Source organism: Gymnogyps californianus, chromosome 13 (genome assembly GCF_018139145.2).
Source record: "Gymnogyps californianus isolate 813 chromosome 13, ASM1813914v2, whole genome shotgun sequence".
In the NCBI taxonomy this organism is placed as follows: Eukaryota; Metazoa; Chordata; class Aves; order Accipitriformes; family Cathartidae; genus Gymnogyps; species Gymnogyps californianus.
In genome coordinates this window covers 19,780,222-19,806,889 of record NC_059483.1, presented here as the reverse complement: position 1 = coordinate 19,806,889, position 26,668 = coordinate 19,780,222, and the positions used below count along the sequence as shown (strand labels likewise).

At 60.1% G+C, this 26,668-nt stretch overlaps 1 protein-coding gene across 1 annotated transcript; it reads left to right on the top strand.

Annotated features, from left to right (window-relative positions):
- The first annotated feature begins 525 nt into the window (after positions 1 to 525).
- Positions 526 to 26,071, top strand: SEMA3F (semaphorin 3F). Its single transcript, XM_050904441.1, has 18 exons — positions 526 to 563; positions 13,232 to 13,436; positions 18,493 to 18,653; positions 19,404 to 19,466; positions 19,722 to 19,841; positions 20,201 to 20,303; positions 20,778 to 20,906; positions 21,237 to 21,382; positions 21,624 to 21,738; positions 21,903 to 21,972; positions 22,353 to 22,497; positions 22,578 to 22,800; positions 22,921 to 23,009; positions 23,501 to 23,542; positions 23,819 to 23,976; positions 24,224 to 24,288; positions 24,542 to 24,672; positions 24,758 to 26,071. The coding sequence occupies exons 2-18, from the start codon at positions 13,313 to 13,315 to the stop codon at positions 25,172 to 25,174; spliced, it is 2,301 nt and encodes a 766-aa protein (XP_050760398.1). The 5' UTR covers positions 526 to 563; positions 13,232 to 13,312; the 3' UTR covers positions 25,175 to 26,071.
- The last annotated feature ends 597 nt before the right edge of the window (positions 26,072 to 26,668 follow it).

The window sequence follows — 26,668 nt, the reverse complement described above, 5'->3', positions numbered from 1 at the left end:
GTCTTGAGTCGCTTGTGAACCAGAGCTTTCCTTTCGAAATCCCCGCTGCCAGGCGGCAGTGGGACGGTGCCTGCATGCCTCCCATCCCCACACACCCCGCTGCATTTTGGTTTCCCATTTTACAAGAAAAAAAAACCCCAAAAACCGGAGCAAGGCGCGCCCATGGGCCGCTTTACTATCCCACCCTTATTAGCTGTGCCTTGAGTTGCGGGAATGAACTATTCCGGGGAAAAGCCGAATACTTTCCTACGCCTTTCTGCAAGCCCGGCAGCCCCCGGCCACATAAATCCGCTTACCGCTAGATGGCAATTGCTGCTCGCGGATCCCGGGCCGAGCAGCCCCGGCTGCGGGCTGAGCCCAGCGGGACAGAGGGTTCGCCAGCAGCCTGGGCTGGTTTTATGAATGAAGGGCTGCCCCCGGCTGCCTTCCAGCCCCCCCGGCTCCTCCCTGCTGCCTCCAGCCTCCAGGTACCTTTGGGTTTGTTGGGGGCGAGGCGCTGGAGGCTGCTGGGCTGGCAGCAGGGTGGGCTCATCGCTGCTGAGATCCCGCAGGCTCCTTGGCGGGTGAGTAGCCGAGAGATGGTTTTGATTGTTCATAAGCTTGGCAGCCCAAGGCTGGACTAGGCTGCCTCGTTTCTCTCCCCGGGAGAGGCGGCTGGGGTAGCGTTCCCAGTGGGAGCAGCTCAGCCCGGGTGGCTGAAGCAGGTCTGACCCGCTGTAAACTCGTCTGCTTTTATGGTCTGCTTCGTTGCACTTTATATCTGTGTGCAGAGCAACTCATGAGTGACTTGTCTTTTCCCAGCTCCTACAGAGAGAGCGGAGCTTATTCTGCCGCTCAGTTTGCCATAGTATGCAATGAAAAGTTTGTGGTAATAATCTTTTATGGTTATATCTATTAATGCCTTAACTTGGATTCTAGGAGGTTTTATTGCTATGGTAAAGCTCTCTGTCTCCAGAGCTGTTTTTTTCTGGGGCTCCTTGACTTCGATGCTCTGCTTTGCTGCTAAGGTTTAACAGCCCAAAAATCCCATATTGGACAAATTGTCCTAAACGCCTAGCCCATGCTGGGGACTTTTCCACTGCTCAAAGACAGCTTTGTCAGATTTCCCCCACCCCCCAGATAAAAATCAATCATTTGCCTCTGAGCGGTTGTGACAGCCTTGGTCCGAGGAGAAAAAACAGTCTCCCTGGTCCGTGGGGGGAATTGTCCCCTGCTCGGGCTGCATGAAATCTGTCGGGACAGGGAAATGGTACTTCTTCAACCTCCCTCTCTGCAGTGCCTCAGCTCTCAGAAACCTCGAGACATACAATATAGCAGGCAGAAAAGAAGCAGAGCCTGAGAAATGCCGGGTGCTCTCCAAAGGAGTTGTTTAACTAATGATCCTTCTGCTTGGAAGCATTGCAGAGCCTGGATAGGGATGGCTGGGAGTTGGGATGCCTCAAGCGTCTTGAAAGCGATGGGTGGATGTTTCAGCACAATGGGGTTGTGATACTCAGGGTGAGGGTGGGAGGGAGAAGACTAAATGTTTCTTTATGTCTAGAAAAAAATAACAAAGCACTTGACAAACTTAAATTAAGACAAAGAGGGTTATTTCTTCCTATCCTTGAAATAAGACACCTCTGGCATGAATTACAGCTCCTGAAAGTGTGCGGCAGTCCTACACGGCAGCCAGGCAGCCTGGCCAAGGGATGCACTGACCACTGGCAATCATCAGGAGGCACCTAACAGGCAGGGCATAGCTGGGCTTCGGTAAGCCCCAAGCCTCAGGTTGCTGCCATGGCTGCGTTTAGTTAAGCAGTGTATTGCCCATAAGGAACCGCTGCATTCATCCGGCCGCCGAGCACTGGCACGAAATTTCTGCTAAGCTGGAAACCAGCATTTTTTGATGCAGCCGTGTGCCCAAGGGAAGAGGGGAAAGTGCTGTAGGAGAGTTGCTCACAGAATTGCAGCTATCCCGCACACATGCCGGCCACGCGACCCGCGCGCAAGCCGCGGGGAGCTTTCTCTTTGCCAAGTGGAGCGTGTCCCAGCTTTCTGCTGGCCGGGCCTCGCACAGCCTTCAAAGGGAGGGGGGTCTGGCAGCCCCGATGGGTCACTGACTTGACATGATGGGTTGCTGTGACGTATAGATTTCTCCTGCAGAGTTAACAGTATTGAAAATGACAGAGACACAAACACTCCTGTGATTTATGAGCCGGGGATGGGGAAGTCAATCTGAAAGCCAGGGCAGAGATATCAGCTCTATAAGAAATATGGGAAGAATTCATCCCTAATCTAATCTCACCAAATTCCACAAGGATGCAAGACAGGGATCGTTTGCTCCGGTTCCTTAGGTTGAGATTTAAACAGGAAACCCGCAAGGATGTAAGTTGTTCTCCCAAATACCAATGTGCTTGTGCGTGGAGGCCAGAGAGGGGGTGCCACGGTCTGAGCCATCTCGGCTGGCTAGATGAGAGGCAATGCCAGGCTGAGGGGCTGCCAAGCAGCGCTGAGCTCAAGCAGAGGGAGCGGGAGCCAAGCCCGAGGTCCTCGGCAGGACTCACTGCTAACGATGCTCTTTTGCCAAACCAAGCCCTTGAGCCAGCAGGGCTGGCAGATGTTCTCGCCGGTGAGGGTTTCTGGCTGCCTCGCTCTCTGCTGTGCTCCTGTGACACCCTCTCAGGGGCTGTTTACAGCAAGGGTGAAGATTTATTGTAAACCTTGGCTCCCGGACTCTCGGAGCTGCCTCTTCCTCCAAGTTTGGTCTATCCCCACTCCAGCTGGGATTACAGTGAGAGGCGGCTTTGAGAGCATGGGGTAATTAGGTCTTTACAGGCACTCGCTTGCGTAGTTACAAACCTGGTGTTGAAAGCAAAGACAAAGATCAGTCAGCTGAGTAACCCCCTGGCCCTGGGGGCAGCTGGGAATGGCTTTTGGACGGGGAATGGGGGGACATACCCAGCCTCACCTGCCCTCTTTGAGGAGCCCTCCTCTGGGAGGAGGTCTGCTCAGGAGATCCCACTCCACCCTGCTTGGGGTGGCAAGGAGCTCCTGCAGAGGACAGGCTGCAACAGGAAAGAGGGTGAGAACAGCGTTGCCTGGTCTGGACTGGGTCTCCAGCTTTGGTCCTCTCTGCTGCCTGCGAGCCACCCATCGCTTCCACGCCTACTTCTCAATCCTGCCCTGCTCACAGCAGCTGGCTGTACCGTCTCCGACTCTTTTTGCCTGGGGAACTGAAGCACAGAGTGGCAAAATGGCCAGCGTAAGGTTGCAGAGCTGGGCTCACGGCACAGGGGACCAAGTCATTCTGCCTCCCTAAAGACTAGATTATCCCAAATCACAGCCATAAACACCCAGCATCTACTTGTAGCTAGATGCCAAGGAATGACAGTGATTTTGTGGTACCCAGGAGGGAGCACTCCATATTCCTGGCAGAGGTAAGCCTTTATTATTCCCCCATGTGGGCACTGTAGGATATTTGGGCTCTGCCAACTCCACACTCAGTGACCCCACGTTCCCCCCGAACCACCCCCGGCTCCGCTGTGCCTGCAGGCACGCCACGCGCGTGCTGCGGGCCGGCACAACCCAGCTCCGCCAGCGGGATGGCATGGCACGGAGCACAATGGTGGCCAACGTCACTCCCAGTAGACTTGGGAGCCTGCCCAGGATATGGTTTCCCTAAAACAATGCCGCTCACAAGCACACGGCCGTGTGGGGTTATTGTTCTCGTCTCGCGCGCTGGCGAGCTGCCATTTATTGTGCGCAGGAACTACTCTGCTTCTCCCACCGTTGAGTTCAGGTTTATTTCCCTGTTTTCCAGGAGGAGACCACTGATGTCAGCTAATTTGGCCTGAGCACTTTGTAGTGTGAAAAAAAAAAAAAAAAAGGCTTTCGGTTTCAATCTGTCCATTGTCCACTGAGAGAAGAGCTGGTCTTCCCACGGTGCGTGCTCCCACACAGGCGGGTGGTGACAGCTCTGCCACCGTGTGCTGGAGTGACACGCTCGCTCGTGCATGGGTGGTGGTAGAGTCAGGCTTAGTGCTGAGCTGGTCTGTGCTGTAGGAGGATGAACTGCTGTTTGGAGGAAGATGGGACACTTGGGGTCAATCCCTGCCCTGCTACGGTTCCTGTTTGGCCGTGGGCAGGTCACTTCTTAGTCCATCTGTGCCTCAGCTCCACACTGGAATAACGACAGCCACGGTGGCCTTCCACAGCGGGATGCTGTGCAGATGAGTACACGGAGGACTGAGAGGCCTTCACACGCAATAGGGGTTGGGCAGGAAGGGTGTGTCCTGGGAGCAGTGCCTTGGGCGTGGTACGTGGCAGCGGTTGCTTCTGGGCTGCACTGGCCAGCTGGGGATACTGGCAGAGGGAGCCGTGCCGTGAAGAGGTGCCTCCACTCGGGACCATCCACTGGGCTGGGTTATCTCTGCTTTGGCTAGCCGGTTAAACGATTGCAACAAGGGGAGCTGTCTGCCTTCTTAGAGCATGCTGCTGCCAGCAGTCGCCCTGGTTCCCCTCGGCAGCCGACCAGCGGCTGACCTGCCCCAACCCCTGACAGATGTGCCTTCATCTTCAACTCAGCCTGGAGCTGACCTGGTGTCTTCTGGGGAAGAATGAATGAGCAGCCAGCTGGGGTGAACGGCCCGGCGTCCATCCGCAGTGCCTCTGCCGGTCACTGAGCCTAGGAAATACCCTGCACAGAAGCTGCAGCCTTGCTCCAGACAACTCCCTTCGCCACAGCAGAGCTGCTGGGGTGGGGACTGCGAGGTTGCTCAGCCACTCGGGAGCTCACCGCCAGGCAAAGATGTGTCCCTTGGCTCCCCGAGCAGCGTGCCGGAGCGGAGGGCAGCCCATCGAGGAGGCTGCTGGAGCGTGGTGCTCTGCAGGGGTCCAAGGCTTGTAAGCCAGAGAGTTTACCCGGCAATCCAGGCTGTAATTACCGAGGAGCCCAGCCAAGAGGCTCTGAGAAGAAGCAGATAACAGTGCAGGCGCCCTCCATCCTCATTAAAATACTTTCTCCGGCAAAGCCCCCACGCCTGCCCAGCCTGTTCCAATTAGTGCAGTGGGCCAGGGAGAGCAGAGAGCAGGGCTCCCGTTGATGAAAAGAAAACATTGCAGAGCTTTCAAGTGTCGGGGGAGGCGGGCGGCCCCGGCTGGGACAGCGAGAGGCCCTGGGAGTGTGACCGGCAGCTGTGTCACTGGCTGGCAATGGTGAAGCGGATGAGCCGGGTCACTGAGCAGCGGAGCAGGTGCTGCACAGCCAGCTCCCGCCTGGAATGGCCCTGGGATCATAGCTGGGGAAATGCGGTGAAGCCAACAGCTCTCTGAGAGGTGCTGAGCATCTCTGCCCAATAGGTCTGGAGGTGGAAAGTAACAATCCCACTGTGAATGAAGAAAATGCGTGTTACAAATTGTGCAGGTTTGCTGCAAAATGCCTTGGCAACTTAAGGTAGCAATAGGCTCTGGCTTGGGAGTGCTGGAAAAGACTGCAGCCTGCCTGTCCAGGGAGCAGGGATGCTTCTGCGCTCCCCAGGGCTGGTTCTCTCATGAGACACCCCTGGGGATGGAGCCGTCTCCAGCCCTTGGCTCTCTGCTGGGGGACTTCAGAGAGGCCCCCTAGGATGTTGCTACGTGCCCACCAGGACCCTGACCAAGCCCACCACTTCTTTTCCAGGGTCCACCAAAGGACCAGCAGCCCGTGACACTAGGTGATGGCTGAGCCTGCCCAGGTTCGAGCTGGTGACCCAGAGCTGGCAAGCTCTGTATAAAAACCCTGGGTGTCACCCAGCCCCCCTCCCCAGCAGAGGCTTTTCAGCCAGCCTGCGACAAGAAGCATTAGTAAACCTGTTCCTGGCTAGAGTCCATGCTGACTCCTGGCCTGGGAGCCCCTGCCAGGTTTTAGCATGTGTGTGATTCACCCAGATCCAGCTTGGAAAGTCTGAAGCCCAGAGAAGGGCTCCTGAGTGGGGCAGAGCTCCCGAGCCTCCCGAGGGCTGTATTGAATGTCAGGCCATGTGGCGGACAGGTGACACGGGTGGGTTTCAGCCGGCGGGCAGCATCGTGGTATAAATGGCTCTGAGGAATGCGGCGCTGCCTCTGGGGACTCCTGAGGCTTTGGGGAGCTGGCCTGGCAGCGGAGCGGGCAGCACCGAGCCTCTTCGCTACCTTATTTGGGTACTTTTTCTCTAACACGACATCAGAGGGTGGCAAGCCCCTTCCCAAACGTGAAAGAATTTCAAGCTTCTCAATTGCATGAGGAGGCAGGTTGGGAGTTTAATATGCCAAGTCCATCCAGAGTTTAATACACCAAGTTAATCTGGAGTTTAATACGCCAAGTCAGTCCTGGCTGGGCTGAGATGAGCTGTACGGCTGCTGCCCAGCGTCAGACACACTTGCTCCACTCTTATCCCACCTCCCTGACCCTGCGCTTTGTCTGGGGAGGAGCCCAGCCTTCTTCCTCTGAATTGGCCTCTGTGCCGCTGCCAGCTGGCATCCTGGTGTGGTTTGCCCGTGCCGGGAGCCCTGGCCTGGGCAGCATCCCGCAGCTGCTGGCCTGAGCTGGGGCTTGGCAGCAGGACCTCAGCACTGCTCTGTGCTGGGGATGCAGGCACGAAAGCTGTGAACAGAGGTGGGGAAATGTGGCGCTGGTACGCAAGGAGAGAGCCGGAGGGTGTGTAGAGTCCTAAGAAGTCCCTGCCTGCCTAGGTTTTCCCTGAGGTATATTTGCCCAGACTCAGCAGTCCGGTGGCACTGGAAGCTGCCTGTACTCTGGCAGCATTTTAGGTGAGAGCAGAGTTGCAAAGTGCAATTGCGCTGCATCTCCATCTGGCTTTCTCTGCACCCTGGACTTGCTACCTCCCTGGTGCTGCATGCCCTTGGGGTGAATTAGAGGCAGGAATGGTGGAGGTTCCTCAACTGGCACTACCTGGCTCAAGCAGCATGTTCAGGAACACCAAAAAGCCCTGTGGGACTTGCTGCCTGAAAGCACAGGCCAAGCCAGCCCATCACTGTGCCCGTCACCGTGCAGTGAGACAAGCCCGGCTGCTGGGCCACCTTCCCAGCCCAACGCCCGAGAGCCAAGCCAGAGAAGGCTTCACCTCTCTCTCTCAGTAGCAAGGGAAAGGTAGGGGCTGAGCCAGCAGCCCCCCGAGAAAGGGATTAGCAGGATGTTAAGTGAAGCCAGCTCCTTATCCCTTCATAAACAGTTATTAATATCCTGGCCAGCCTTGAGCTTGGTAATTCCCGTTTGCTTTCAAAGGATGCGGTCCCAACCGGAGCATACCTTAAGCTACTGAAACTTCAGGGAGATGAACACTGTTAGAGGAGATGCTGTATTTGCTCTTCCAAATGTAAAGATTTACTAAAGATAAGGAGCTGAGCCTGGCTCCCACCTACCAAGGCCCCAAGCAGAGAGAAAACTCCTGTCTGCACAGCAGGGCAGACAGCTGGGCTCTGCCGGGGTCCGGGGCAGCGCTGACGGGTGGGTTCACAGCCCGGGAAGGACACCGCTTTGTCCATGCAACAGAGGAGGAGGAAAAGGAGCTGCAGAGGCTAAGGTCTGTGTTTGTGCGGCGGCGCAGCTGGCGTGCGCTTAATGTGACATGCCAGGTCTCAGGGACCAGGAATGGTCCCTGACAGGGTCCCTGACCCTGATGCTCTGAAGTGTCACCGCAGGCAGTGAAGTCCCCCTGATACCACCCAGACCACAGAGCTGTCCCTGCCCCATCGCCGTTATCAGCCGGTACCCGTTAGCAAGGAGCCCCCCTGCCTGGCAGGGGTGATGTGCCGAAGGTCCGCGATGTGCCGGCAGCAGCTGGGACTCATTCCTTCCCGCTCGCGGCGCTTGGCACGCTTCGGCAGTGGTGGTTGGCAAGGAAGGGTGATCTGGGGCTAACTGCAATTGTGGGCTTTAATCTCAGGAGGCGGGAGTGTAGGAGGATGTTGGGAGATGTCCCGGCTGGAAGGGAGCCTGCTGGCCAGCCTTGCCATGTAATGGCAGAGAAACACAGGCAAAGCTTGAGCAACCTCAGCCTTCTGCTGCTGTTCAACAATTCCTCCATTCAAACCCCCCAAAATCTGCTCCCCCTCGATCTCTGGGGCTCCGTGTGGGCACGTGTGACCTGTGTTACTGAGGGATTCACTGAAACCCTGCCATTTCTCAGGGCACACCGTGGTGCTGATGCCACCCGAGATCTGGCGCTGGCTTTTGCGGTCCCAACTCTGGTGTCATGCTGCAGGAGCAACACGTCTTCCCCCCACAAACAGCTCAGCACCACAGGCTTCCCCAGTGTTGGTCCTGCCCTGGCCAGGCAGCTCTGGGGGAAGGCAGGGGGGGAGCCGAGGGCCCGCCCCGGTGGCTTTGTCCTCCTGGTTGGAGAAGGACGACAGCTGCCTCTCCCTGCAGCTGCTGGGGCATCCATCATCCTGCGCGGGATGGAGAGGAACAACCAAAGCCCTGGGCTGAGCAGGGAGGGTTTCTGTGCCTGCGTGGGCAGGAAGGGGGGCAGGCAGCACCTTAGGAGGAGGGACAGCCACGGGCAGGGGGGCACGCCAAGGCACACGACCAACAGCTCCAGCTGTGCACGCTCCCTGCACACGTGGCCCCATGTTTGCACGGCACAGACCACGCGGCGTGCACCCAACTAACCTGCAGATGCGCGTGCAGGGACGAGCACCCGGGCTGAGCCGTGGGACGGCACGGGAGAGGAGGAGACTCCCTGATGGCAGGGCACGGCTGTCCTGTCTGCTGGACCTCCTTGCCTGGCTTTGCCCCTCAGTTTCTCTGCCAGGGTGAGACTCCTTTCTCCCGGCTCCCAAAAGTTGCAGAGCGGTACCTGCCCTCCCAGGCAGAGAGGGGACTACCCGCACCCAGGACTTCTGCGGCAGGAGGCAGGACAGTCTCAAGAGCGTGGGGCTCGGGTCTGGGAGCCAGGGCTTGGCTGCTCGGGAGCCTCGGGCAGTGCCAGCCCCATGGAGGGGGTCTCAGCTCCCCAAGGCTCTCCCCTCTCACAGCGAGTTCTAGCACGGCGTTTCCATCCCCCCGCGGGGAGGGTCACTGCGGCTGAATGCTGACACCAGAGTGCAGCCCCTCTCCTCCCCCCTGCTCCTTTCCCTTGAGGTCCCCAGCTGCTGGGGGCCAGTATTTCACCTCCTGCCCATGGCCCGGCCAGCCCCGCAGTGTAACTGAAGAAGGCACTAGGCTGCAAATGGCGTGTGGGGATTAGCTGGGACACAATCGGGGCCTGTGAAAGTGGTGGAGCACATGGCGGGCTGCGCTGGGCAAGGAGGCAGCACGGGGGGCTGCTGTTAGTGCCGCAGGATCGCTGAAGGGCTCGAGTTCAGCATGCTCTTCCCTCTTGGGAGATAACCCGTAGCCTGATAAATCCACTGCCAGGGCCCTTCCCCCTCTGAAATTTGGGCTGTTTTACACTACTCGCGGCATCGCAGCAAACAGGTGTTGTCAGGAGGAAATCGGTGCTTTCACGGGTAAACAATTCCCTCCGATACCCGCATGTCTCAAACAGAAGGGATTTGTCTTTTCCCTGTGCTGCTCAGTCTCCAGCAAGACTTTACAGGGGACTTTGTCTCCAAAGGAAAAATTCAGCATCATGCCATGAAACAGTGACTCTAGATGACAGCCCAGAGCCTTAAACCTCTTGGACTTCTGCAGGTTACTGGTGGAAGGGGAGGGAGGGGAGGGCACAGGGTGACCGCTGGGACCAGGGCATCTGGTGGACTGCTGGCACAAAGTCAGCCCAGCGTCGCAGTGTCACCACCCATGCCACCTACACCAAGGCACTCCTGGTGACTGCCAGCCCCCCGAAACAGGGCTGCAATCACCCACGTCCTTCCCCTCAGGCTCTGTGGTGCCCGGAGTATGAAATCTTAACCCCCAGACGTCCCCTCGCCCAGCAGCCTGCCCTCATCAGCACTTCCCTCTCCAAACTGAGATAGAAATAGTTGCAGCTCCGGACAGTTGATTATTTAAAGCTGTCGGGAGTGTTTAATTTAACCCTGGATTCATCATCCGCAGCTTGTTTCCATCCACTAGACACCCGCGCTCCCCCTCTCAGTGTAAACTCTGCCTCTGCTGAGCTGTTCACCTCCAGGCAGATTTGGGCAGAGGTTTACAGGCAGGGGACGTGACCCTGCTGCATGTTTCCCCCAGTGTCCCTGCTCCAACTGGCACAGCGAGGGATGCCCCCACGCCAAGGGCTGCAGGCACAGCTGGATCGGGAGCTGCTGCTGGGATTTTAGCGGTGTGTCAGGAGACAGATGTGCCGAGTCCCTCACCGCTGCCTGGGCATGACCGGGGGGGAGCTCCGAAGTCTTGGTGAAAGAATGACATATAGAGGATGCCTTTCTTACTGGAAGTTATCCTCCAACAGTTCTTTCTTTCCTTGTCCACTGCAAGCCCCTCCAGCAAGATCCTCACCTTTTCTGACCCTGCATCCAGCTCTGCCAGGGCTCTGCGTTCCTCCTGTGTGTGGCTGTGGCTCCTGCCACCATCAAACCTGCCTTTGGCATCCCCAGGGTGAGGAGACAAAGTGCTGGTGTAACCAAGCCATACATGGGAGCGTGCATGCCTGCCCCACCGCCCCGGCCCATGCTGCAGGCATGTGAAGCATCCCTAAAGCTCGCCCCGTGGCCATGCATGAGCGTGTCCCAGAGGCAGGAGCAGTGCCCTGCCTGCCATCCGCAGAATCCTGACCCACCCTGGCATCCCCTGGAGCTCTGGGTCGTGAAAGTTTCCTCTCAGGGCTGGCTTAGCCCAAACCTAAGCCTAGCACAGGCCCTGCTCCATTTATAGAAAGCTGCAATTAGAGGTCAGCGTTTTCCCGAGTCCTGCAGCAACAGAATGCACATTGGCAAAGAAAAAAAAAAATCCCTCTCAAATCCTAGGCACGTCCTTGCGATGACCCCCGGGATAGCAGTGCTTGCTCAGGCCATGGCCACAAGTCAGCAGGACAGGTCTGGGAGACTCTGCTGCAGATGGCTGAGCTGAAACGGGGAAGCTCGGGGAAGACGGGGAAGAGCTGAAATTGCTGGAGCATCCCCAGCACAGGAAAGCCGCTCGTCACCTCTGCCTGCTGGGAAGGTGTTTGTGGGGGAAGCGAGGGCTGCGCTGCCTGTTAGCAGGTCCCCAGTGTGGCTGGTAGGGTTCCTACCTGGGAACCCCACCTCTCCACAATCAATCTGTCAAGCAATGAGCAATTTAAACCTAGCTAAACCCATCATGTTTGTGGTTTGGGTTTTTTTTTCCCTAGGCAGTGGTTAACCTGTAGAAAAGTCTGCCCAGGAAAGGGGTAGATGTGTTGAGAAAGCAGCCCCAAAAAAGTCTAAAAAGAGACTAAAGATGGCACAGCCACCACCCGGAGGTCACATCCAGGTCCCAGTGTGGTGCCAGGCCTCCTGGGACGGGGGAAGGCTCCAGAGCAGGAGCAGGTTGTGCTGGCCAGAGGGAGAGCAAGGCAGCAGCAAGGGCAGGGAATGGGCAGGAGAGGAGCTGTGCCGAGGGGCTGCACCCCAGCGCGGCGATGGGCTGCTGCCTGCTCCCTGTCTGCTGGGAAGGAGAGAAACCCCAACTCCGCAAGCCCGAAACCTCCTCCCTAAGCAGAGCCGAGTGCTCCTTCTTGTGGAAGGCAGAGACCAAGGCAGTTGGAAAGGCTTGGCTGCACCATCCCTCCTACAGCCCTTCGCCAGAACGGCAGAAATCCCCTGCTCCTTGCACCAAGAGCCTCTGGCCAGGAATGAGCCAAAAAGCTCATTTTAAATCTTTCAGCCATGGGACTGGAAGAACTTGATATGCAGCAAGAGGGGGAGTTAGTCAGAGCTGCCATTTAGGGACATTTATAAGCAGGGAAAAAGCATCTAAACTGCCTGAATTAATTGCTGAGAGCTGGCAGGCCAGCCCCGCTCCCCATGGGAGGTGTGGGAGCTGGCGGACAAGGCCATGAAACCCTCTGCGCCTCTGAGGGCGTGTAAATGTAAGAGAGTCCTTCCAGCCTGCAGCGTCCCGAGCCAACGGATGCTGGTGGCCTTGGAGAGGTCTGCGGTGACCCAGCAATTTGCAGAGCTACCGGCCAGAGTGATGTATCATGTACACACACAGCCACAGCTGATGCTGAAGAGGTCACAAAAGTGGCATTTATGGACAGCGCTCCAAAACGTTAATCCCCCCTTGACTAAGAGGGACAAGATTTAACCCCGAGCTGAGATAAGATGAATATTAGGGACCCCTCACCAGGCTCTGGCCCAACACTGGGGTCTGAGCAGATATTTAGCAGAGGATGCCCAAGCTCTGAGAGCCTGTTGGAGGGTGTACTACTCCCCAAGCACTTGTCGCCTCTTCCCTCATGTCAGTCACCTCCAGGGTGCTCAAATCCAAGCACTCCTGAGTACCACATGCCGTGGGCACACCGGTGTCACACTGCACACCTCCCCTAGGCAGGCTGTAACAGCTGGTCTTCTGAAGTCCCTGGACATGAAACGTTCTGGAGCTCCCGGGTGGCAGCTGGGGCAGCGGGTGAGCAGGTCTCCCAACCATAGCTGCCTTTCCCAGTACCCAAACTGGCCCTGTGAGCACCAGCTGCTCTGCCAGCTCCTGGAGGTGGAGGGTGCAGGGTGTCCCAGTGGGGACCGGCGCGGCTCATGGCAATGGAGATGTTCAGAAATCCTCCTCACCCTACCAGAACCATCGATGACTGCTGAGGCTGCGAGGACAGCCCAGCCAGCGAGACGCCCGCCTCCTTGGGCCCCCGCTTTCCTTCCCAGCCTGGCCGGTTCGGGCTGCACGAGCTCCTCGAGACAAGCCTTGTCTCCCCCCGAGCCCGCGCTCCCCAGGGAGGGCTGGGCCCCAGCCCCCTGGCAGCCTGCAGGTGCTCTGCTCAGATAAACGCTGACGAGGCGCTTGCGGCGGGCGCTGCAGGGTCCCCAGCCTGTGCCTCGCCGCCCTGGCCCGGCATGCCGAGCTCGCTGTGGCTGTGACCTCCCCCCGCAGCAGGCTGCACAGCAGCCCCGGCTCATTTTGCAGCGCTGTGGGTGTGCGGGGGGCTGGCCACTTGCTCTTGGTGGCTCCTCTCTGCCAGGCAGCTGGCCTGACGTCTTCTGGGGGACGAGCTGCCTGCAGACCTGCCGAGCTGTCACTCCCCGTCCCCCGAGCACCCTCCCCAGCCAGGGGCTGGCAGGACGGTGTCCTGACCCGCACGCAGCCCGCCACGGTGCAGCCTTCCCTCTTTTCTGCTTGCAGCTGGCAGTGGAGGTGGCATCTCGGCGCTGGACCATGGTGCTGTGAGAGCAAGCTGTCCTCTCCCTGCTGCCGAGCTCCAGAATGCACGCTGCCCCCGGCTGCAGGCTGCCCCTCGCCGCGCTCCTCCTCTGCCTCCTCCTGCAGCAGCCGGGCAGCAGCAAGGCATGGAAGCAGCACGCCCCGCGCCTTCGCCTCGCCTACAAAGGTAAGGGTGGATTTCCTTGGGGTCTGCACCTTGCTTGGGAGGGCTGGGAGAGCGTCCTGCAGGCAGGGAGTGAAGGGGGCAGGCAGGGCTCAGGGGAGGCAGGCAGTAGCCCCGCGGTTGTGGCTGCAACATCTCCACATGTTGGGCCCTCGGGATGTTTCACGGATGCAGCTCCAAGCACAGCCCCTGAGGATGCTGCACCGGCGCTGCTGGCATCGGAGAAGGGGGCTGAGCAGGGAACGCCCTGCGCTGGTCCAGTGCGACACTGGGACCAGCAGGGATGTCTCCTTCTGCTCAGACTCACTCTGGGCATCTTACGGTGTGTCCTGGGCTGGAGCTGACCTAGGCAGCCCCAGGGGAATGTCCCCTGTCTTCACGCTCACAGTGCAATGGGGACACTGAGCCCCAGGCAGTGCTGCCAGCCCCTTCCCCTGCCTCCCACCAGCACAGTCCTGCCCCACCTCAGCCCTTCTGCCTTTATCCGTCCTTTCCTGCTGAGGAGAGACTGATCCACCGTGCAGATCATTTCCCTGCTGCACTTTAGCCTTCCCCCCTGCATCTGTCTCGTCTGTTTAGATTATGAGCTCTTCAGGGGAGGCACAGTTTGCTCTTCTTGTGCCTGATGCAAAGGGGGCCCTGCTTTCGGTGATCTGAAGGTGCAACAAGAGCAGACTGGCAGGTAGCACAGTACACAGCCCAACAGAGAAGTGCAAAAAGGGAATCTCTAGGGAAAGGGTCTCTGCGGGGGAATGACCTGAGCAGTTAGAGCAGACCCCTGCTAGCCTGGCAGCTGGTCACCCTGCCGTGGACCTGCAGCATGGACTTGGCCAATTTACCTGCTTTCAGCTTCTCCTATGTGAAAAAGAGCAAGCTGCTTTGAAGAACAGGCAGCTCAGCACGTCCCTGGTGCTGCCCTGGACATGGCAGTTGCAGGGCTCAACCAGCCCTTCTCCACACCTGTGAGGTGGCAGTGCAGCTTTCCCCTGGGCATCGCACTCAAAGCTCTGGGGCCATCCTCTTGGCCAGCTCCATCGCCCTGAGAAGCTGCTCTCCGGGCAGGGACAGCCAGCAAGGTGGAAGATGCCCCCAGCTTGTGGCTGGAGAGGGCTGGACCTCCCAGGGACGCAGGATATCCCTGCGGGGAGATGGCCCTGCTGATAGCCCAGCTCGGAAACACGGCGCAGGGTCTGCCTTTCCTTGGAGCTGGAGGAGGCAGAGCAGGGCTGCTAGGGCAGCAGGAGCGCAGAGGGACTGCTGACTTCAAAGCCCTACGGTATGCTGGGGCCAGACATGCCAAAAGCCCTCAAGTCTTGGGCAGAGGCAGAAGAGGAAGCTCCCAGCATCAGGAGGGCTCAAGGACAACGCGAACAATGGCAGGGGATGTGACTCACGGACAGCACGGGGCAGGTTCAAGGACACAATGCCTTGAGAAGTTTAGGTTTAAAAACCCCTAGGAAAAAAAAATAAAAGGAGGCCTTTGAGAGTCTGTCTATGGGATCAGCCTTGCCCTCAGATCCCAGCATGGGGGCGGCAGGCAGGGCCCTCGGCGGGGTGGGGGGAGAAGATGCAAGCAGGCTTGCGAGAAGGAAATGACAGCGCCGAAGGCTGGGAGAGCAAAGGAAGGATGGGGCACGGGGCATGGGGCCAGGAACAACAGCAGCGGCTCCCACCCTGCCGAGGAGGCGAGGAGGAGGTTTATAATAGCACGCTGTGCGAGAGGCAGCGTCCGGGTAAGCTGGGTCAGGCTCGGTCAGCCCTGATGCCGCCCGGAGCTGAGCCTCTCTGTTTTCTGAGGCCATACAGCAGTGCAGCTCTTCAGCGAAACCACAGCACGCCTCCCAGCTCCTCTTACTGTAATGATCCGGGGCAGGCACAGCTAGGAGTTGGCAAATGGGTCTTCTGCCAGCCTTTGATCTGCAGCCAGCCCAGCCGGGCAGGATCCAGAAGCCATCACCATGCAGCAAGTGCTGAGGAGCGCGGGAGGCTGGTGGGTCTCTGGTTATCGGCACGAAAAGCTGCACTGGCACGTCTCTTATCAGCCAACGGCAGTGAGGGGCTGGAGTCTGATTTAGTGCCAAGCTTCCCCTGGGCTTCAGGGATCTCCTCCATGCTCTGTTCTGTCTGATGGCTGGGGGAAGGGGAGAGGACAGCCCTCCGGCACAGCCCGGCTATGACCCCAGGAAGCCCAGGGTCGCCCTGCACTGAGGGTGCTGCAGCTAAGGGGCAGGCGGAGATGATGGATGGGACAAGGCGGTTACAGTGGTCCCGACCATAAAGAAAAACACCGTGGCCTTGGGAGATAATGAACACAAAGGAAAGGATGTTTCTCCGGGCTCACCCGCGCAGCTGCTGCAGAGACCGCCTGGTTCCCTGCCTCAAGGGCCAGGCTTTGGATCAAATGCCTTGTGCGTATAGCTGGACTGGAGGCAAGAAGAGGCTGGTTTGTGCAGAGCAGCTTCCTGCGTACAGGATCTGGATCTACAGCACTCGACGTCCCCTTGGTGAGGGAGCAGAACCGTGCCACAGAGTCAGGCTCACATCCTCGTGGTCACTAACCCTGCCAGAGGTCTCATGGTGCAAGTGCAGGGCAGTGAGTCCTTCCTGGGTCCTCCCACGTACTATCACAGCAGCAGGGAGGGCTCCTCCATCATCCTGCCTGACCTTGTCCTCGGATGGGGCTGGGGCAGGTCAGAAGGTGACCAGCGGGTGACGTTCCCTGGGACCAGCCTTGTCTCCACTCTGCTTAATTACACTCATGTACTGGATGAACCTTTGACCTTCCCTCCCACCCCAACCCCAGTGCCCTGCCTGACATTTCCCCCTGGATCAGGCAGGTCCCGGGGCGTTGGCAGACACAGGAGCGGGGCGATGCGCAGCAGCCCGCTGGGGACCCAGTGGTGACAATGGCCCGCAGGCAGGGACAGGAATTCAGCTGTTAATCCCATTCAGCTGGTGGGAAATGGCTTAGCAATCTGCTTCCCCGTATCCATGGCACCCAGAGGAGAGCCCTTGGGCACCTGAGGGTATCGGGGAGTGAACTGGGGCTGTGCACAATTTTTGTGGGAGCAGGACGAGGGCCAGGGGCTCCCTGACACAGCTGGGAGCAGCTCCTGGCAGAGGAGGATTTGTGTCCCGCAGTAACTGGAGCTCTGACCCCGGAGGAAGGGGAGAAGGAAACGCCAGCTGGGAGCGAGCCTGGCTGCGGCGGCGTGGATCCGGGCAGGGACCCCTGCCTGCTGTCTGTGGCCCAGCAGGTCCTTCCCCCGCAGGGACCAGCGACGTCAGTGGCATTTCCAGCTCGCAGGCGCTGGCCTCGCTTCCCCTCTGCCCTGGAAACGGGGTGGAAGGAAGAGAGATGCAACCTCCTGGGTCAGCCGGTCCCCTTTGAACGGAGCCGTGCCCGTGCCCACGTACACCCCACCTGCGCCCGGGGCCGCACGTCCGCCCACGCTCCCATCCACCCAGCCAGCACTGGCTCCCCTGGAGAGCTTCCCTCCCTCAGTTCCTGGCACACTGCTTCAATCCACATGATTTTGGGTAATTTTTCAGCCTGGGTCTTACAGATCACCCTGGCTTTCCAGCCGCACTCCACCTCCCTCCAGACCCCATCCAGCAGCAGCCCATTTCCATCTCCCTTTCCCACAGCCCTATTTTTGCATCTTTCCCTGCACAGCGCCAAAGCCAAGAGCAGCCTTGCCAGTGTAGCCAGTCTTTACCCTATCCCTAGCCAGATGCCACCACTTTTGAAGAAGAAAACGATGTGTTATGATTTCTGGAAGCTCTAAGGCCCGCCTCGGTGCCGGTCTCCCCTGCCTTGATCCCTGGGAGCAGGCGCTCGCTGGCGTGGCAGCTGCTGCGATCCCGTGTCCGGTGCAGCAGCCGCTCCTGCTGTGCTGGGGGATGCTCGCCCCGGCAGCCAGCCCCAAAACCTGGTGCTGCACGTCACGGACCGATGCGGGCCCTGGGGATGTTGTTTCAGGAGTGGTTAACCAAGAGTCAAGAGCTTATTGTCCCTCTCGCACACCCACGTGTCCGCAACTGTGCCAGAGGGGCCATGCTAGCCGCCCCCGGGCTTCTGCACAGGAGGAGCTACAGCCTGAACAGCAGAGCCTTTCCCGCTGCCCTCTCTGCACTCCCCACAGAGCACGCTGGGTCCATGGCACACTTTCCCCCTCGGCAAGGTGGCTCTTCCCTCCAGCACTGCCAAAGGGGTGCTCTTAAAAGCCCTTTTTCTGAGCCAGTCTAATGCTGGGTTCAGGCTGTGCCTCAGGACATAGGGGGGAAATGTGGGGCAGTGGGTGCAGGGTCGGAGTGGCACCCGGGACACAGCTGGGGACTTCCCTTACAGGCTCCTTAGGCCAGGGACGGACCATCCATCTGTCTGTCTGTCCCGGCGCACCCATCTGCCTGCTCATCCCTGTGCTTGGGGTAAAGCCCAGCAGCCAACAGACCCTTCACAGACTGAAAGGCTTCAGGGTGGGCAGAGGAGAGAGGTGTCCAGACTGGGCTGTGGCGGCTGTGTTTCCATACAGCCTTTCCTTGGAGGGATGCTTTGCCCCAGCAAATAGCCAAACCCCTTTTTATGTAAACTCTCTTGATCTGAAGCCCAGGGAAAACAGGCTGGGAGTTACAGCAGGCAAGTCTCCTCTGTTCTCAGCCCTCTCCCCACGATTTCGGGGTGCAGAGGCTTTGGGGCTCCAAAAGCTCCTCTGGAAGGCAGGCTGGAAGCTGAGCAACCTGGGCTCCTCGGGCTGGACCACTGTCCTGCCCCGTGCCCAGCAAACCAGCCCAGCCCAGGGCAAGGTCAGGGTAGTTTTCCTCTTTGTAGGGGTGACTCACTGTTTCCTCCAGGTAGGCTCATGGGAGGAGGCTTCATGATGAGCTTTAGGGCACTGAGGGTGATGTTTTTCTGCTAAGGCAGTGGCAGGAAAGTTGCATTCCCTTGGGGCAGGGATGGGTAGCCAGAGCTGTCCCAGAGAGGGGGAGCATGGGGCCTCTGGCTGCTTGTTGTGTCGCTCATGGATGGGTTTCTCTTTCTCCTGCCTTTGCTCCTCAGATCTGCTGAAATCCAACAGCTCTCGCCTCTTGCTGGCCTCAGGGGATGGGCTGGATTTCCAAGCCCTCTTGGTGGATGAAGACAGGGCCTGGCTGATGGTGGGAGCAAAAAACCACATCTTCCTGCTCCACCTGGACCATCCCAGCAGAGAGCCCGAGAAGGTCAGTGCTGGGAGGAGGGTGTGAGCGCGACCCTGGCCAGGCTGGCCCCTTCCTCTCCGGGAGCCGCTCCTCGTTCCAGTGCCGGGGTGTGGAGGTGGATGTGCTCAGAGCTGGGCTGCTCTAACGTCACCGGGGACACATTTACACCAGGATGTCTCAATCAGTGGGGTCAACCCATCCTGGCGGTGTTGAGCCCCGCTGGGACAAGCCAACGCTGGGAGGGACAGGGCAGCTTGGCCAGGAGAGGAGACCTGGGTGGAGCCCGGGCACGGATGGAAGGGCAGTGCCCGGAGCCCTGCTATCACACCTAGTCCCTGCTGCTGCTGCAGGAGCTAAAACAACTCCAGCAGCGAGTCCACTAATGTCATCCCAAGACATCCTGCTGGCGGGGTGCGCAGCTCAAGCCCAACAAAAGGAAAGCCCATTAAGGCGCTGCAGCCTGGCGTTCCCACGGGCTGGGATCCAGGAGAGCCTGCCCACCGACTGGGCGTGCCGTGGCCCACCCAGGCTCTGTCCCCACGCCAGATTTGCTCCGAGCCTATTTGGCAGGCTGCCCGCCGAGCTCGGCCGGGCCCTGGTGACCCAGGGGGGTGTCAGACCCATTGCAGAGCAGCCCCACGTCCTCGCCGTGTCCCTGAGCCTGGCAGCACCTTTTGGCTGAGCCCATTCCCACCGGTGCCCATGGGAGCCAGCCGACCCAGGCAGGCGAAGGAAAGCAGGGGCTGCATTGGTGGGCTCTCTGTGTTGCAGATTTTCTGGCCAGCCTCCAGGGAGCAGGTTGAGCATTGCCAGCTGGCGGGGAAGAACGTGGAGGTAAGCAGGGCTGGCACTCCCCGGCTCACGGCCTTTTGCGGTTTGCCATGGATATTAAACACCCACATCACCCCGAAAGGGAGCGTGGGGTCTGCCTGAGACTAGTGTGTTGAGCCAGCTGGAGTTAAGCTCAGCTTACTGGCTGCCGGGGGAGGATCTGGCTGGGCTCCTGCATCCTAAGCAGTCATGCCACGGGGCTGGGTACGAGTGCCCAGACCTGGGCTCCGACCACTAACAACATCTCCTCTTGAGCAGACAGAGTGTGCCAACTTCGTCCGCCTCCTCCAGCCCTTCAACAGGAGCCACGTGTTTGCCTGCGGGACCGGCTCCTACCAACCCGTCTGTGCCTTCATCCAGCTGGGAGCCAGGGGGAAGGTGAGGGACACCCTGGCCAGCCACGTCCCCATTGCAGAAGGTGGCAAGAGACCTCCAGCACGTCCCCGTCCTCTTCCCCAGCGAGTTGGGGGGGAGAGGGCCTCGGAGCCTGGGGAGGGTGGCCGGCCAGCCTAGCACAGCCTCTGATGCCTGCATGGCCTTGCAGCACACGGCAAGAAGCAGCCCTGGCTTGGCAGTGCCAGGGTGCCCCATGGGGACGAGACCAGGTCCTGGCAGCCCCCTTGAGGGACCCGCTCACCGCAGAGCTGAGCACACCAGCCTCCTTCCCACTCTTCTCCACATGCCCAGCTTGTTTCCAGCCTCCCCCTGGGCTGACATCTCCCCTTTGGCTCTGGCAGGGTCCCGGGGCTCCCCCCATGCGGTTGGTGACCCACTCCTTGGAATCGGGGAGAGGACGGTGCCCGTACAGCCCCCACGAACCCTTCACGGGACTCCTCGTCGGTAAGAGGGAGCGGAGAGCAGAGGCAATGCTGGAAGGTGGGAGCGCTGGGAATGGTCTGTGCTGGGAGGCAATGGCAGCGGTGCCTGCACCCCTGCTCTGCTGCACGTGGCTGCGGTCCTGAGCTGGTGCCCGAGCGGGTGCGAGTGAGAGGAGCCATCCCGTAGAGCCCGGTCCTGCCCTGCCTCACCCCGACCTCGCGGTTCCTGCACAGAATCACGAACGCAGGGTGTAGATCGAGCGGCGCACACATGGAGTTGTGTGGTGTTACCAGCCTGCCCGCCTCGTACCAGCGCTGTGGAAGGGCTAGGCGGGCTGGGGGCTAGAAGCCATGCTGGGTCACGGGTCTGGAGGAGGCTCCCAGCCAGGCTGTGCCACCTCCACCCTCCCCGAGACTCTGAGGACACAGGGGAGTCCTGCCAGGGTACCTCCAGCAGTGGCACCCCAACCCACCCACGCCCCCTCTGACCCCACAGATGGGGAGCTGTATTCGGGCACCTCCAGTGACTTCATGGGCAGCAGCGCTGCCTTCTTCCGGACCTGGGTCCACGGGGCCGAGCAGAGCTACATCCGGACAGAGCAGAACCAAGACCACTGGCTGCACGGTAGGAGCGGGGGGACCCACGGGTTGCGGGGGGCTCTGCTGCCTGCTGGGGGGAGGCTGGGGCCAGCACTGGGTCCAGAGCTCAGCGGTCTGGCCGCCTTCTCCTCTCCGGGGGGAAGCACTGATGAAGCCTCTGGTGGGACCCATGCTCCAGCACGCACTCTGCAGCCTCAGCACCAGGAATGGGGCTCTGCCTTCCGGGTAGCAGGGTCTCCATGGGGCACCCTGCGTACCTTCAGCATCTCACACTGCTCCCAAGGGCTTTCAAGAGCAGTACAACAGGGTCAGGTCAGGGCACAGGGCCATGTTTTGCTGTTCCTTCCCCCTGCAGAGCCCGCGTTTGTCGGCGCCTACGCCATCCCTGATACCTACAACCCACACGACGACAAGGTCTACATCTTCTTCCGTGAAACGGCCATGGAAGCTGGGCAATGGGAGAGGCGGCACATCCATGCCAGGGTGGCCCGGGTCTGCAAGGTCAGTCACCCAAAGACCAGCATGCCGTGGCTGGGTGTCCCACCAGGTGGGCTTTTACCTCCTCTGGGCCAAGGGGCATCCCAAGCAGGGGCCAACAGCAGGACATGAGGGTGTCACCGCACACCTACCACAGAGCAGAGGGCTCAGGGCTGGGGGTGTCCTGCTGCGGGGACGGAGGAGCGCGCGGTGGCGGGGGAGGCTCGGAGAGGCTGGACTGAGCCCGGCTCTTGGTGCCCGGCAGAACGACGTCGGCGGGAAGCGCAGCCTCATCAACCGCTGGAGCACGTTCCTCAAGGCCCGCCTGGTGTGTTCCATCCCTGGGCCCCAGGGCACCGAGACCCACTTCGACCAGCTCGGTGAGCGCACAGCCCGGTCTGCAGCCGGGAGCAACACTGCTCTGCCACGGCTGCTCCTTCCAGTATGCCCCAGGGAGGTGGGCATGGCATCGAGGATGCCTGCCTGCATCCCCTGGACTGGCGCTCCAGCTCTGGGTGCCTCACCTCCACCCCTCTCTTTGCAGAGGATGTTTTCCTCCTGCGCACCCGAGACCCCCAGAACCCCCTTGTCTTCGGCCTCTTCACGGTCTCCAGGTGAGCAGGGCTCTGGCTAGCCCCTGCGTGGGACAGTCCAGCCCCCCCAGCCCCTCGCCAGTGCTGCCCCACAGGGAGCCCTTGGGGGGGAGAAGGGCAGGACCAGCACCCAGCTGGCAGAGGAAGGGCCACCGGCCATTTCACTGCTTTCCCTGCTGCTGGTTCACCAGCCCATCTGCCAAACCACCAGGTTTGGCATCAACACAGCCAGCGGTCCCCCAGGCTGGACTGGCTGTGCCAATGGTTTCCTGTCACCCCCTGGGTGCTGTGCACAACTCTGGGGCTGACAGGGAACAGCGTGGGCTCAGGGGTGCGGGCATGCATACGTCTGGTCCCCATGGAGCAGTAGGGACACTGACAGCCCCGTGCTCCCCCCGCAGCGGTGTCTTCAGCGGCTCTGCCGTCTGCATCTACTCCATGGCTGCCGTGAGAGCTGCCTTCAGCGGTCCCTTTGCACACAAGGAGGGATTCGACTACCGCTGGGTAGAATACAAGGGCCGCGTCCCCTATCCCCGTCCCGGCACGGTAAGGGGCTGGGGAGCAGGGTGGGGGGCAGTGGGACAGGCTGGCCTGGCCCTAATGCAGCCCCCCGTGTTGCCACGCAGTGCCCCAGCGAGACGTACGACCCCCTCCTGCAGTCCACCAAGGACTTCCCCGACGAGGTGATCAGCTTCATGCGCACCCACCAGCTGATGTGGGAGCCTGTGTACCCGCAGGGCCGCCAGCCCGTCCTGGTGAGGGTCAACGTACCTTACCGGCTGCGGCAGCTCCTGGTGCACAGGCTGGAGACAGAGAGCCGGCACTACGACGTGCTCTTCCTCGGCACAGGTGGGAACTCACCCCAGCTCTGGGGACGCTGTCACCACAGGGCAGCCTGTATGGCACACCGGTCCTGCCAGCTTGGGTGGCTCTGAGCCCTGACAGCTCCTTCTCCCGCTGCGTTCACAGATGAAGGTAAAGTCCTGAAGGTGGGGCTGGCCGGTGGGGTGAGCCGTGGCACAGAGGTGATCAGCCTGGAGGAGATCAGCGTCACTAAGGTACGAGAGGCCAGGGCTGGACCACGGTGGCTGGACCACGCAGCCTCCCCTCGCCCCGTGGCATCCTCCCTGCAAGCTCCTGCAGCAAGTCACTGGCCTCTATCAGGGAGGTCCCTCGCCTCCCTGCTGGTGGCTCCCACCTGCCCTGACCAGCAGGCGATGCTGTTAGCATGGAGGGGAGTCAGGGGGACCGGAGCCAAGTCATGTCCCCATCCAGTCCCTGGGGGGCATGGGGGTGGCACACCGGAGCCCGACCTACAATGGGAGGGCTGAGGCCAGGTTTGAAAGCACGGCTGCCGGGCAGGGCTGCCCTGGGCTGCCCACACCGAGCAGGGCCAGCTCAGGCTGCTTGCATGGACAAGGTGGAGCTGGGACCAGGGACCTGGGCCATGTCCCCAGCACCCTGCCACCCTGGGGTCCCAGCCCCACTGGCAGGCTGGGGCACCCAGGAGGGACCAACACCGCTGCAGCACCCTCTCCTTCCCCTCCAGGTGCCCTCTCCCATCCTGGACATGAAGTTATCACCAAAGCGGGTGAGTCCTCCCTCCTGCTTCTTCCTAAAGCAGCCAAGGGACAGGGCACAGAGGGCAGCTGGCCCCAGCCCCTCTGCCTGGGTCCCTTGGCCACAGGGCTTGCACACTTAGGCAATGGGCTCCTGCCACGGCAGTCTGGGGGTGGCAGGCTCTGCCCCGCACTCCCCCTGTCTCCCAGTGCCTCCACCCCTGCATGGGGCAGGGAGCTCTGTTCCCCGGCTAGCCCCGGTCTCCAGCCGTGGGTACTGACTGCCACTGTTCTGCTTGCCCGAGCAGCAGGAGCTGTTTGTGAGCAGCACCCATGGGCTGCTTCAGCTCTCCCTGTACCGCTGCGAGCTCTATGGCAAAACCTGCACCGACTGTTGCCTGGCCAGGGACCCCTACTGCACCTGGGACAGCAAGACCTGCGCCCCTCACCTGCTCACTGAGAAGAGGTGAGCGTCCACCTGGGCCAGCCCTGCTGTCCCCCTGCAAAGGGATGGCATTCGGAGCAGGGAAGGGCAAGCCACTGGCCCTGGAGGCTTTACCTGTCAGCCCAGACCCCTACTGGCACCCTGCCGGGCAGCGCCCCAGCCCTCCCCAGTCCCCCCAGCCCTCCCCTTTCCCCTGGGTGCTCTGCCATGGAGGGGTCCCACAGCCCGGGGTGGATGCCACCCCACAGCCCTGTCTGCTCTCCCACAGGCGTGCCCGCTGCCAGGATGTGCTAAAGTCTGACCTGCTCAGCCAGTGCCAGGACACCGCAGAGGGTGAGCGCCAGCCCCAGCCCCTCTGAGGAGCCCCAGTGCAGGCAGCCAGCTCTGCCTGGGGGCCAGCAATGCCCCGGAGGGTGGGTGGCATGGTGCTGGGAAACCAGTGCTCGCCAGCTGCACCAGCACCGTCCGCCGCAGACCCTGTGCTGCCCACCATATGCTGGATGCTCCGTGCTGCCCTCCCTCCCTGCCTGTCACACAGCTCCCACGCAGGGTACTCACCCCTTCCCCTGTCGCGTCCCCCATGCAGGGACCGCTGCCATGGAGAAGCTAGTTTTTGGGGTGGAGAAGAACTCAACCTTCCTTGAGTGCCTGGCACGCTCCCCGCAGACGACCGTCCGGTGGCTGGTGCGGCACGGCGAGGAGACGGGCCTGAGTGAGGTATGGGGGACAGGGCGACAGGGACGGGGCGCAGGGGTGGCTCAGTCCCCAGAGACTGACCCACAGTGCTCTGCCTTTCCCCCAGGTCAGGAACAACGGCCATTTCTCGGTGCTGGAGCAAGGGCTGCTGATCCGCCAGCTGGCGAGGGAGGACGCGGGCACATACGAGTGCCAGGCGGTGGAGCACTCCTTCTCCCGGCCCCTCACCAGATACAGCCTCCGCGTCATCAGGCATGAGGCCATGGAGGTGCCACCTTACAAACGGAACAAGGGCCCCGAGCTAGGAGGGACCCACCAGAGCCCCCGGCCCCGGATTGACCTGCACCCGGGCTACAAGGGCTTCCCGCGGGCCCTGGGGGCACCGGGCACCAGCCTGGATGTCTATTGCAACGCCCTGCGGCACCAGGAAAGGCAGCGGCAGAAAGCCTGGCACCAGAAGTGGCAGCACCCGTCCCCGGACAGCAAGAACGGCCGGGTGCGGAGGCACCCCCAGCCCCTGTGAGGGGGGCAGAGGGAGCTGGGGCCGCCCACAGCTCCCTTCCCGGTCTCTCCAGGGCCCTTCTCGCACGCGGGCATCAGCTTTGAGACACCTCTCAGCTTCCCGTGCAGAAAATGCCTCGCTGTTACTACCTCAAACCCTGCCAGTCCCTGCTGCCTCTCCGTGCGCCCCACCAAGCATGCCGGGGTGAGGGCACGCAGCCCACACCGGCTCTCCGAGACTCAAAGATATTTACGCCCTGCAGAATATTTATTCTCCTTGTTTTCCCCTGGCCCTTAATGACAATCGTTATCAGCAGCAATAATAAGCACAGAGGACAGAGAAAGGAAACAGCCAGCTCTCACAAATGGTTCCCTGACACCCAGCAGCATCCAGCCCTGCCATGGACACCCGTGCACCCAGCTTCCCTCCCCTCCGGAGGCAGCGGGCTCCTCACTGCAGCCCCAGCAGCACGGTGCCCCGGCGGGGTGCTCACCCGGGTGGCTGCGGAGGTGTCAGCAGAGCCCAAATGCCGCTGAAGGCAGCGGGGCACGGCTGCTTGCTGAGCCTGGGCTCTGGCAGTGGGGCACCTGGGGTCTGCAGAGATGCCCATGGCCAGCTCAGCTCCGATCCACTTCAAACCACACCGCTTTTTTAAATTTTGACATTTATTTTACCAAAAAAAGAGAGAAACAACAGGCAGTTATACCAACTTACAATTTATTATTTTTTTAAAAAATGACATGAAACACAAGTAAAAATAAATACATCATATAAACAACAAATTGTTCAAAGTCTCTGTTCTGGGAGATCAGGCGAGCACATCCCGTTTGACAGAGAGAAGAGGGAAGCACATGATCATGCGTGGGGCCAACCGACCAACCCACCCTGCTAGCGATACTCCTCTTTCCAACCACAAAAAGACAGGCCACAAACTAAGGCGGTAGTAAAAAAGAAAAGAAAAGAAAAAAAAAAAAAAAGAACCCCAAACCAACAGAAAACCCAAAATGAGACTCAGTGATGGATTCCTTCAGGCTCCTGTGGATCTGCCAGAGACTCCAGCTCCGAGCCGGGTGCAACCAAGGTGGGAGCCACAAAGCAGCCGCAGGTAGCGGGCGGTGGTGGTGGTCCAGGAGGCGGCAAAGGTTGCTCTCCCTCACTCACACCGTTGTCCCTTCGAAGGGAGTGCTTGCTCTGAGTTGCAAGGAGCCATCATCTCACTGTAATCTAGCTGGACTACGTTCCCCTTTTAACCTCTGCCCCCACCCCAGCCCTCCCCCCGGTCCTTCCAAGACTGGATTAACAAAATTCATCCCAGAGTGGTGAGAAACACCAGTTGTGAAGGTATTTGCTGTACTTGTCCCTGTTGGCCTGGAAGCCACCCACAAACCAACAGCAATTCTCTTGCATTCAGCCATTTACTGACATCATTAAGCCAAAATATACATTATTTCTAGCGAAGCCCCTGTGGAAATCCCATCCTTTGCTTGCCGGAATATTTGCTTTCTGTGAGTATCT